Source organism: Gavialis gangeticus, unplaced genomic scaffold, assembly GCF_001723915.1.
Source record: "Gavialis gangeticus isolate Ggan-Ray unplaced genomic scaffold, GavGan_comp1, whole genome shotgun sequence".
In the NCBI taxonomy this organism is placed as follows: domain Eukaryota; kingdom Metazoa; phylum Chordata; order Crocodylia; family Gavialidae; genus Gavialis; species Gavialis gangeticus.
This window is the reverse complement of record NW_017729033.1, coordinates 45,225,400-45,238,284: the sequence shown is the minus strand read 5'-3', so window position 1 is coordinate 45,238,284 and position 12,885 is coordinate 45,225,400. Positions and strand designations below refer to the sequence as shown.

The window sequence follows — 12,885 nt, the reverse complement described above, 5'->3', positions numbered from 1 at the left end:
CACTTGTGCTATTCCTTCTACCCTTGTACGATACATAATACTCCAAGTGTTCAGCGTGCACGCTGATGTTTTCGTGTCATTAAATTTGGGGAAAAAAACACGTCAGTCATGGACAGTCAGAGCTGAGCTAGCTGACTTGATCTTGTCACCACTCCTCACTCCCACTGAATTGGAGTTTCACACGGGGGCTAAAGTGCAGGCCAGCAGTATTTCGGGCATGTACTTGGTAGCTGTGTTGGTCTGAGACAAAAAGACATACAAAAATCTAGAACTCCTGATTCCAAAATGCCACCTTTTATTAGATCCACTGGGAAATTCCAACATATATCCTTTTCAGCTGGCTTTCAGGCTCAGAGGCACTTTGTCAGGCTCTGGGAAAAGCATGGATGGTAAAAAGTCCCCATAGGTAGGAAATAAACTTCATTTTTGCACAGAGGGAGCTGGAGATGGAAAGCTGGGTGCATGAGAGTGTCTTTGTGGGTTGTTCTGAGTTGCTCTTTGATGTGTAGATCAGGTACAATTCTTTCCCTGGGAAGCAATGTTTGCCATTTATCTTTAACGGGGGAGTGACATTGAGCAATATAAAGTAGTTGCATAATGATCCAGTAACTATTGTGTAATAGTACTAAGCTTAATTTTAACTGCTATGTATGGTCTTAAATCAATAGAAAGTCAAAGGGGTTTTGTGCTGTCCCCATTTGTAACTTCCAGGCATGTACCTAATACAGTCAGTTGCAAAATAAAGGGTAGAGCAGTGGTTCCTAAACTCTGACTGATTGCGCAGTACCAATTTAAAATGATACAACCTTAAGTAGCACCAGCAAATTTTTGTCATATAAAGTAATTATAATAGGTCTGTTAACACATACCACTGGCAATACCCATACTACAGATTGGGAGCCACTGGTGTAGAAGATTTACAATATGCAGACCTAAATTGCAAAACAAAGAGAAAAGAATAACCGTAGTAATAAATGCCGTGTAATCAGTCAGGGAAAGAGTTAAAAACATCATAGTGGGCAGTGTCAAGTAGAGGTTGCAGGATGTGATAACAGTATAAGGCAGGGGCAGGCAATTATTTTGGGTAGAGGGCTGCTCAGAGTTTTGGCAAGCCATCCAGGGCCACATGACAGGTAGCCAGGGGTAGATAAATATAAATTTTCTAAATATTTTAGGGGCCCTGCAGGTCGGATAGAATGGCTTGGCAGGCCACATTTTGCCCCGACCCCTGGTATAAGGCAACACGATGTTACATAAAAAAGAAGGTAACTTCTTTGCATACTTATCTGCATACTTATTTGCATTTTTTTCCAGCATACAATAGTTGTTAAGAAAATATGATAATTTGAGCTTCCAATACAATCATTTCGTATTTAAGACTTGGCAGCACTGGTCACATGGATGTTACTCTGGGCTGCTCCCCTTCAGGCCCATGCAGAGTCCCAGGTGGCCACCAGGCTGTCCCCAGTCGCCTCCGTCCTTTCGCAGCGTGGCTGAACCCAGAGGGGGCCATGGCGTGGCTGCCTTCCCCTGCCAGCTTTCTGAATGGATCCAGCCCTGCAGCCTCTGGGGGGCTTCTAAACAGGTCTTAAATATGAAATTATCAAATTGTAAGCTCAAATGATCGTATTTTCTGAAAAACTATTGCACTGAAAAGGTATGCAAATAAGTTGTCATCTTATTTACTTTATATTGCTCTCTGTAACTTACCAGTGACTGAGTGAGAACTGGGTCATCAAAGTTGAAGTGTTTCTTTATTTTGAGGCAAGCAGTCATAAGAAAGTGCTGACAGTGAACCTGAAAGTCAGATAAGATTCCTTGAGACAGACTTGGGTTTTGCCTATGCTGCATCAGTTACATGCGTTTTGAACGGTTTAGTATTATCTACCATACATCATTTAAAGATTTAAATTATTGTGCAAGTATGATAATTATTGTACACCTGGCAATACTGTTACTAAAGTCTTCAAAGCACCTAAGAAACCCCCTTCTTCTCCTTGGTGCATAGGCAACCCCTCCTTCCCTTTCCCATATCCCCTCCTTGCTGCTGCTTTTCCTGGGTCTGGGGCAGCGTGAAGCTTCAGACCAGCTCCTGGGCTTGGCTCAGCAGGTTCCAGCAGAAGCAGGGGAGGCAATGAGCAGAGGGTTTCCCTTTCCTGCTCCTAGGGCCAGGCAGAGTGGGGAATCTCTCCCCCCCAGTCTAGCTTTTACTGTTCCCAACCCACATGTACCACAGCTGGAGTGGGCAGGAGCGACTTTGACACTTCCTTGCTGGTGGTGGTGGTGGTAAGGTGGGGAAAGCAGTAGCAGCCAGGAGAGGTGGGCAGAGGGGGAGGGGAATCTTACCTGCTTTGAGGACTTTAAAGAACTTCCTGGAGGTTGCCACAGCAAGGCGTGTCCCTACCAGCTGTGGGGGGAGGAGGCTGGGAATGGCTGCTCCTGCAACCCCCTTTGCCAAGTCCTCAATCTGCCCCTGCCCCTGTCCCACAGTTCTCTACTCCCCCCCATTGCATGGCAACTGGCTGTTCTAGTACAGAGCAAGAATTCTTTTGTCCTAACCTGCATTGCATGCACTTGCCCCAACCTGATTTGGGATGTGGGGGAGGTGGTCAGGTAGCTAGAGAGGATTACTCCTGGTTCTAGGTTCCCAAGGCTCTAGGTGCTCTGTGGGGTTGCCCAATGTCTCAGCAGCTTTTAAGCAGCACTGTCCTCCAAACTGCTTGGCAGTCACATTCCATTTGTAGTAGTTTACCAAGTTTTGGGCATCCCAGGGTGATAAAATTTGGGCTGGGTGTGCATGGTTAGAGTGGTGTAATCCTGCGTTTGTATTCCTGGGATCTATGCCCAAGGTCTCTACAGCTTTTAAACAGCACGTTTTCCCAAGCCACTGATCCCTTTCATTCTATTCCTGGCAGTGGACACAAAGACCTTGGGCAGCACCCTGGGAACCCAGAAGCAGGAGAACATGGAATCATAGAGACGTCAGGCTGGAAGGGACCTCCAGAGGTTATCTAGTCCAACCTTCTGCCTGAGGCAGGATCATCCCTATCTAAACCATCTATACAATCCATAATCTAAAGTCCACATAAGATTGTCAACACACTCTACCCACCTGGCAACCTCTTCCCCCTACCCCAGATCAGCCTGGGATGCCCCCAAACCTGGTCAGTTCCCACCAGTGGAATGAAATTGATAAGTAGGTTGGAGAAAAATGCTATTTAAAAGCAGTGGAGACCTTGGGCAGTCCCCAGAATACCCAGCTGCCTGGGAAAACACGCCACCCCTCACTTCTTGCCCACACACATACACCCAGATACCTCCAGTCAGATTTTGGTAATATGTAAAGATGGTCTTTATTGAACTCAGCTGCTCTCTATCACGTGAGGTGTTCAGGAAGAGCTGGGCAAGCATTGGCCAGGGGTGATCTAGAAGTAGTTATGCCTATGCTCCATTATGGGTATTCCCTATACTTCTGGGCTTGGCTGGTTTCCATATGAGATTGAAAAGGAATTTCTCTTTCTGGTGCTGCAAGTGCTGTGTTGTTCTTTTTTTCCCACCTTCCTCAGAAGCATCAGGGGTTGGCTGCAGCTATGGCTGGAGATTTCGTGTGAAGTATGTCAGTGCTTATGCTGAGACTTAAACCCAGAGATTCCGGCTTATATATAGGGACCTACCAAATTTACGATTTTGTGAGAACTACAGAAGAGCATGGCCCCCATCAAAAAACATGAAATCGGAGGGGAGGGGGAAGAGAATTGCAAAAACAGAAAAAGGTGGAAAGCCCTGGCACCCTGAAGCATGGAGTGGGGAAAAGAGGGGCAGAGATTTTCATGGCAGGGTGCAATGGGCCACCCCCCATGCCTCTGGTTGGCTGAGGGCTCCTAGAAGTCCTGCCCCTCCCTGGAGATTGACAGATGGCCATCTGTCAGTCTCCAGGGAAGGTTGGATTTCTGGGATCCCTCCGCCAGAGGCGTCGGGGGGGAGGGAGAGGGGGGGTGCTGTGCTGTGCTGTGCTGCAGAAATGGCACTCAGTGCCATGCTTGAATCGCAAAATTTGGGTGCAGCCTCACTAAATTTGTTAGTTCCCTAGTTATAGCAGAGGTGCCAAGTACGTGAGGGCCTGAGTACCCTGGCACCCCTCAGGAAGAGGGCTGTCACCTGAAATGTGTAAAACTTTCCACACGTCCATCGTCTTAACACCTGCCCCCCCCCCCAGCAAAAATGAAAGTTGGTGTCTATGAGCTCCACTCAGGGTCAGGCTGATTGCCATATTTGGGGTCAGAAGGGAATTTTACCCCATGGGCAGATTGGTATGTCCTGTGGGTGTTTTTCCTTTCTCTTGTAATAGTGGGGTTTGGCCTTCTTCCTTTAACCACTCACTCAATTGTATTTTAACAGCTTTTGAAACAGCAGGACATTGGCTGCCATCATCCCCCTCCCTTCCTTGTGCCAGGCAGCAGTTTCCAAACTTTGACAGATTGTGCACCACCAATGTAAAACAATACTTACCACCAGCAAATTTTTGTCATATAAAGTTAATTATAAATCTGTTAATGCGTACCAGTGACAGATTGTCTGCGTACCACTGGTGGTACCTGTAACCCAGATTGGGAGCCACTGGGTTAGAGTGTTGTCCTACGGTTGTATCAGGGTAGCCTGTGTAGTTTTACTAATAGGTTAGAGCACAGATTTGTATAGAATGGCTTGGATAGGGATGACCCTGCCTCAGGCAGGAGGTTTGACTAGGCGACCTCTGGAGGTCCCTTCTAGCCCGACTTCTCTATGATTCTGTTGAACTCAGTGTAAGAAGAAAGATCAGGGCATTGCAATTGCAGGCAGTTAGATACCTTCCTTTTTTTCTTGGTGTGCAGCAAATTGGGGCTTTCCTCACCTGCTTGCGGTATATTGGGCAACAGGGACACCACTAGGACACAAGCTGGGCTAGGTATTCACTACCACCCCTTAGTGGCAGTTTGATAGCACTAAATGCCTAAAAGGTGACTTCTGCTTAGAGCCCTTGGCAGTGTATGTGAAGACCTCTGAATTGGGACATTTGTGAGCTGGTTTCCAGTCAATTAGATTCTTGGAATGGTTGAAGTGTTATGTCTGTGGGCACCTGACTGGAAGGGAATGAAGTAGGTAGCTGGGGGTGGGGGAGGGCAGAGGGAGGAAGGATTGCTTCCCATCCTGTGTTATATCTGGTGAGAATGACCAGTGTTAATTTTGTTGTTTGGTTTAATTGTGAACTTTACTGAAGTCAAAGACAGCTGGACATGATGCCATATTGTGTATTTTTGCTGTTGGATTCAGACAGGCATTCCTTATTTATGACAGCTTAGTGGTTCACTCGGTTCACGCTAAATGTGTGACCCCCTCTCTTTTTTTTAACCCCCTTTTCTGGAGTTTCAGATTCAGTTTCCCAACTATTTACAGAGATGCTGTCCACTTAAAATTCACATTGCTCTGAAGTTTGTCTTGCATATTGTGACAGTACAAGGTACTGCAAGGAAAAAGGGAACTAGTATATAGTGATCAACCTTTCAGACAGCAAGCTGAAATGACCTAGCTCAAGTCAGAGATGGGCAGGCACTAGGACCTGGACACCATCACCGCTGTCCCAGCTTTAGTGAACCTCTTATTTGAGGGTCTCTGAATGTTTTTCAAAGGGGGTCAGAGTAAATAACGGAGCATGAAGAAAGAGAAAAGTGCAGCATCTGATTTCAGGCCTCTTGAATTAGTTCCTTGTTTTCCTGTAAGGTTGCCATGCTTGTAAGTGTACAGTGCAAGGAAGAGATAAAACGTATGGAGTAGGAAAATGTGTCATACACGAACATACTTCTTATTCCATTAGGTAATTAATGTGTTTGATTTTGTTTTACTCTGATATTTTTGGTTGTGTATTATCCTCATTGTCTTGCATTCTCTCCTTTTTTGTAATGTTCTCCTAATGAACTACATGTAGTACATGATCAAATATCTTATATACATACTCTAAGAAGTAAGAAATTGCCTAATTTTTGTTTGTTCTGCTGGCTAGGTCACAAAGCTTAAAATGTCGTACATGTAGAAAAATACTTTAGATGTATTATGCCAAGACTTATTAATGTTATCAAGTTGCATTGAGCATAAGGAGAATTTATCATGTGATTTTTTTTTATGTTTAATTTTCTATCCTGGAAAAAGTGTATATCATTCCTATAATATTTCAGGTTTTCTCAGTACATAAAAGAAGATAGTAAAGTTAATAAAGCAACCTCTTGAAAGAAATCTTATTGTTATTTTTTAATTATCTGAACATTAGTTTTATTACATTATTATTTATTCTGTAGGGTAAGTGTCCTGAAGATGGATGGGATGAAAGTACCATTGAACTCTTTCTTCATGAACTTGCCATTATGGATAGCAACAATTTTCTGGGGAATTGTGGTGTGGGTGAGAGGGAAGGAAGAGTGGCATCAGGACTTGTTGCCCGTCGGCATTACAGGTAAGTTGTGTAAGTTATTTTAATATGACTGTGTTATTGTTAAAGTCTTAAAACTGCTTATTGTAATGTATCCAGTTATCTGTGATCGTGAAAGCTTTTAAAAACAAAATCTCATTATATGAAACATGTAATTTTCTGCATCAGCTTTTTCAGTAGTAAATCTTTGAGTAGTAAAGCATTGTGTGTAACACAAGTATTATATCAGAGTGCAGCTGCACTTCGAAGTGCTTCAAAAGTAGAGCATTTCAGCTGCAGATAGATGTATAGTCCTCTGCTGTGCCCCCTAGCTGCAGTGTTTTGCAGTCATTGTGACTGCATGAACTGGTATGGTTCCCAGCCAAGGGAACTGTGGTGACTTGTACCTTTTCTCCCACCAACCGCAGTGGATAGGGAGGAACAGACTCAATGTGACTCTGTAAACCTGGCTATGGGTCTGCTTGCTTCTTCCCCTCTCCCCACATGGGGGAAGGAGGCATTTGGCAGGAACAGTGCCAATGTTAGTGAGTGCTCTTCTGTCTGCTCTGCCTCTGTTGTCTTGGAGCACCTCTCCCCCACTCCTCACCCCCCCCCCCGAATTGGGAGACCAGGTATGGAGAGAGATGTGGCGACTGGGAGCTGGAGAACAGGATTCCCAGTTCTGGTAGGGAGGGCCAGGGGCTGCCATTCTCCTGGTTCCAAGCTATCCCAGTCCCACAAAGCTTCCAGTTTCCTGGTTCCAGACATGGTGCTCTGGGACAGTGGAGATGGAGTTGGCTGGAGAGCACTCACTGATGCAGTGCACCACTGTTTTCATGCGGTGGGGGGGGCAGGGTGTGAGCAGAGCATCATGGGATGCTGGAGTTTTGAGCCTTCCCTTGTTGTGGTCTGTAGAGCATGTATGTAGAACAGGAAGTGCTTCATTTTTAAGCGCTTCTAAATGTAGTTGTTTCCTTCAGGGTTACTTTTGGAGTGCCTCTGCCATTTTTTAGAACACTTCAAAGAGTATATACATCTGTCTATCTTGCTCTTTGAAATGCTTCAAATGTTACATCCCCTGTCCACATCCTAGAATATGTTGTTCCTTCCAGGTTATCCAGTTTTTCATGTTCTGGTGTGATTGAAGTATGAGGAGCTTCACTGCTCCTTGCCCTCCATTTCCTAAAGTACTGCTCTGTGACTCGAAGCTGAATATATTGCAGGGAATTGAGTTGGCAACATCATTCAGCTGGACTGAGAACATCTGTCACCTTGGATCCATTTAACCTATGGCTTCAGCAATGTGGGGGAGAGAGTTCTAAGAGGAAGCATCAGTTCTATCTCTACTCAGCTCTTCTTGAAATAGAAGGGTAATTTTGGGAGTGGGGCAAGCAAATTGGTTTAAGAGCCATCTCTTCTTTTCAGCCCTGTTATAAACAAAATGAGTGGGCAAAGGGATCAAGGAACCCAGGGACCCAAGCTATGGGAAGAGAGAAAAAGAATGTGTAGACTGAGAAAAGGCAGACCAAGTAAGGGAGAGATATTAAGAGAACAGCAGGAGAAATGGGAACAAAACATTATTATATGCAAATTTACTATACTTACCAAGCCAGTTAACTATTACCATAATTAAATTTGAAGCAGGAGAAAAACTTCATTCAACCCATCCAACTTTTCAGAGTTAAACCCATCCACTTTTCAGAGAGTATACGTAGCCGGAGTCCAACTTGTTGCCATGTCAAAAATGGAATTAAAGCTCTAAACCAGTAATTCTCAACCAGGGTGTCATCAGGTTGGGTTGAAGGCTGCTGTGAACTGTGAGGAGATAAGTGAAGTGTTAAGAGAAAAGATAAACTTAGATAAACTAGGCAGATAAGTGCAGGCTCAGGCTTGTCCCTGCTTGGATGATCCCCCATCCCCATTGTCAAGCCCCTCTGCAAGGAAGTAAGCACTGCATTTTATAAACCAGTTATTGAAATTAGGTGCCATTCTATTCACAAGGGTTATGGAAGGTTTGTTTGAGTCTAAAAAGGTTGAGAACCACTGCTCTGAATGGATGTATATAGTCGTAGAGCATGCTTTAAGTAGCTGCTGCATTTCATAGGTTTGTGAAGTTATATCTATAAGTGGGTAAGGGCCATATAGAAGGTGCTAAATAATATTCCATGTTGATAATTTTAATTTGAGTAGTATTGGAAAGAGGCGGGAGTGAAAAGCAAGGTGGAACTAGACAGAAGCAGAGAGATGGCAGATTGTGGGATGTGCAGAAATGATAAGTAAAGAAGAGGCAAAGGAATTCACTGCATTTATTTTTAAAACATTTAAACGAGGGCCTTGTTTTGTCTACCAGTGTAAAATATACCAAGACCTGGAGTGAACATATTTATAGCTATCTCAGTGTAACCTCATGTAGAAGGTGGCTATTGCAGTACCTTATCTATTTCCTGGGCAAGTAAGTGATTGCTTGCTTACCTTGAGCGAATGACTGCTCCAGGCTAAGCTGCAAACACATGACATCTATACCTGTGTAACTTACACAGATATAATTTTACCTCTGATTCTGTTAGAGGCAATATTATACCAGAATGGCCAAAATTACCCTGGTTCAGGAACTTATGTCTGCTTTTTTTTTAATGTCAGCATAAATTAGTTAAATGTTCCAATATCAGTGTGTCATCTCCTCAGCTCCCTGCTTGCCCTTCAGATATAACATGTTTATCAGGCAGCAGCGTTCCCTCTAAGCTGTGTGGTGTGCACGGCTGTGCAGGCACACCTGGCAGCGCAACATGAGTGTGCCTGTGTGGCCACACATGCCACACAGCTTAGAGGGAACGCTGTCAGGCAGAGTATTTGTATAATCCCATTGCTGCACTGTAACTATTATACTACTGACTTTTGTTATTCTTTGCAAAGTATTACTGCTGAGTGTATAAAATATGGAAGCATCTACAGTTAATCTGAGAAATATCATAGAGCTTTCTTAAGTAAATCTGCCTGTCACTAAACCAGTCCCTTCTATAGGCCTTCTATTTATTTAGTGTGCTTAACAAGACTTTTTTGATGATTTTCTGTTCAGAATTGAGTACAATAGCCAGTCTTATGTTTAATGTTGTACAGAATATTATAATGAAGTTCATTGTCTGATTTTACAAAATACTAGAACTCTTGGTTCCAAAACGATACCTTTTATTAGACCAACTGGACCATTGTCTGATTTTGGTATTGAATTGGATAAGTTTTTTTCCTAATATGATTATCAGGAAATATTGCTTTAGGACTTGACAGTTCTTGATGTATGTTTTCAATCTCTTTTGTTCAGGTTGATCCATGGAATCGGAAGGTCAGGTGATATTTCTGCTGTCCAGCCTAAAGCAGCAGGTTCTAGCCTTCTGAACAAACTTACTAATTTGATAGTTCTGGACATTATAAAGCTGGCTGGTAGGTGTGAAACCAGTAACACTTCTCTTTTGTAGGTGCCTGTGTCAATTAGAAAATGCTTCTTATTAATCTCTAGTTTACTTCTTATGTGCAGGTGTCCGGACAGTGACCAGTTGTTTTGTGGTTCCCATGGCAACCGGCATGAGTCTAACCCTTTGTTTCTTAACACTACGGCACAAGAGACCAAAGGCAAAATATATTATTTGGCCACGTATAGACCAGAAATCTTGCTTTAAATCTATGATAACTGCAGGTAAGAGGATAAACTGACCATGTAATACAGAATCTGCGTGCATACTGTGCATGTTTATACCTTCCTATTAATAGTGGTCCTGGATTTGTACACGTGTTCTCCAGCAACAGTCAGATAAACAAATGGAAATAAAAAGCAGAGATGTTTAATCATAGTAATCATCAGAAGATATTATAACTGTGTGGAGACGCAAAGTGTATATACTTGAGGACAAGTTAAGCTTACTAATTTTATATTGGAGAGGAAGAGCCTAAGGCAGGGGTGGACAAAATGTGGCCCGCAGGCAGCATGAGATCCACCAGGCCATTCCATCTAGCCCACGGGGCCACTAAAAAATTTAGAAAATTAATATTTATCTGTCCCTGGCTGCCTGTCGTGCAGTCCCCGATAACTTGCCAAAGCCCAGTAAGCGGCCCTCTGCCTGAAATAATTGCCTGCCCCTGGCCTAAGGGGAGTCTTGAATGATCTGTTCAGAACTCTGAAAATTTAAACAAGGTTGATGTCACAAAATCATCAAAGGAATGATAGACTTCCAAGGGAAAAAAAAAGCTGCCACTATTGGACAGGTAGGATTTCACAATTGGATGTGGCTGTTTTTACTCCTAGATCACATACCAAAAGCCAGTCAAGAGTGACTATAAGTTATTTCTCTTCGAGTTGTGTGGTTCAAGTTCTTTAGCTGGTGGCCTGTATCAGAATTTGATCCCTGCATGTCAGTCTTGAAGGACAAGGTTGGACTGAGAAGGAGAAACACGTGTGGCTGATGCCATGCCATGACTTTCCTGGGGGTATGAGGGTGTGTCTGCGTTTCATCCAGCCAATCTGGCACCTCTCCAGTGATTTTAAGAGTAGATCTGGAAGCACCCACACAGTAGTTTAATTCTACTCATTGACTGCACTGCAGGGAAAATTAGGCCTGATGGGAATCCATAAAAAAGACTTTACAGATATGGAAATTAATGTGCAAACTAAACTGCCAGAAATAGGAGCTAGGGAAACAGGAAATAAAAATTAATAAAAGTTGGGGTACAAATGCTACAAAAATAGTCTAAGAAGATCATATGACTTTCATCCATAAGAGAAAGTTACTCTTGAGGGTAGTTGTTCAAATGATTTTACTCATTTTATTTGCTGAGTACTGTTCAGCAAAAAAAATGATGAAAAGTCTTTGTTGACTTTTTAAAACTTTATTATACAAATATTAACAACAAATGGTAGAAGTGCAAAATGATACAGTCATCTCTGGGCCTGAGCATGAAATGCTTGTCAGCAGTAAAAAACACTGTCACTGGAGATTGAGGCCCTCTTTCCCTATGCCCTTCATAGGGTTACACATATAGGACTAGCTGTCTGTCTTCCACCCCACAGAGTGTACCCTTGATGGCCCAGTGCTACACAAAATGGTCCACATTTTGTCACAAGGCGAATTGTGCAAATTCAAATGTGACATGTGCCTAGGCCAGGAAGTGGAAGAGTTGGAGGGCGTTATCAGAGCTGGGCCCTGCAAGCCGGTTTCTGCAGCTTTTCAAAGTTGCCATCTTGGCCTGGCTCAGCAAGAAATTGGCCAGGCAGATCATACTCCCCTTGGCTGCTCAGTATGGTATAGAGAAGATATACAGAGTCTTGGAGTAGTCCGAGGCCAGGATGCCAAAGAAGGTGCTGAGAGCAGCAAAAAGTGGCTCCATGTCCTTGCAGAAAGGGAAGGCCTCCAGTGCTGCCAGGTCTTAGTGGCAGACAAAGGCCCCATGATTAGAGTGCCATGCAGCAGCAGCTACTGGAGGTCATCAGTTCTCTTGACCATGGGTAGTTGTACAGGTGCACCAGGCTGGGTGGATTTGCTCTAGTATTGCTGCCACTAGGCACAACCTCCAAGGACAAAAAGTACAGAAAATTGTGATGAATATTCTCTTTGTTTATTTAACAGACAACAGAAAGAGGTTCAAAAGCAGGGCAAATAGTTCACCAGCTTTGTTTATCAGATACACTGTACACAAGTAGAGCATATTGCAAATAGTAAAGTTGTGATTTTAAAACATTACAATTTAATAATAGCTGTCTTATCACACAGCCCTTACATAGTTAATATACATAATCGTGCTTTTTAGTAACTGTATAGATTTTAAATATCAGTATCTGCTCTGTAGCAGCTCAGATAGTGGTCAGCTATAAAATAAAAACAAATGTACAGAAGCAAATTTAAGCTACTTAAATGTGTTAAAATTAGGGGAGCACCAATAGAGATTTTTGGGGCTGATACCAGTGGCTGATTTTTAACGAGCCTTATCAGCCGATACCAATTCAATTACCAATATGCAGCTGGGCAGCTTGGAGAGCAACATCCAGCTGGTAAGTCTGTTGTGGGGGAAGGAGTGAATGGGGAGGGAAAGGGGTGTGTGGGGGGGGCAGATTGAGGCCTCTGCGGTAAGGGAGGGAGTGGGGCAGAGGCAGGTGCTGCACAGCTGGGGCGGGGTGCGGGACAGAGCCACGACTGGCGGAGCTGTGGAGGGGGAGCAGCTTCCACTGCTGCACACACCCTGGGAGGCATAGGGGTATGTGCCCCTGGCGAGGGCGGGTTGCTGCTGCAGGCTGGGGCCAGTGCAGCACTGGGCTCTTCCTGGCAGGGGGCTGGGCTGCATTCAGGGAGGGTGACAGCAGTGCTGGGAGTGGACCACCCCTGCCCTGTGCACTCCCAGTCGAGCCACTTGTGACTCCGTCCTGCGCCCTGCCCTGGCTATGCAGCGCCTGCCCCTGCCTC

At 44.1% G+C, this 12,885-nt stretch overlaps 1 protein-coding gene across 1 annotated transcript in view; it reads left to right on the top strand.

Annotated features, from left to right (window-relative positions):
• SEPSECS (Sep (O-phosphoserine) tRNA:Sec (selenocysteine) tRNA synthase) overlaps positions 1-12,885 on the top strand; it is a 64,110-nt gene that overhangs the window by 339 nt on the left and 50,886 nt on the right. Inside the window, exons 2-4 of the mRNA XM_019526413.1 lie at positions 6,330-6,484; positions 9,759-9,877; positions 9,972-10,130. Of these exons, the coding sequence (XP_019381958.1) occupies positions 6,330-6,484; positions 9,759-9,877; positions 9,972-10,130 (433 nt within the window). The remainder of the gene's footprint in view (positions 1-6,329; positions 6,485-9,758; positions 9,878-9,971; positions 10,131-12,885) is intronic.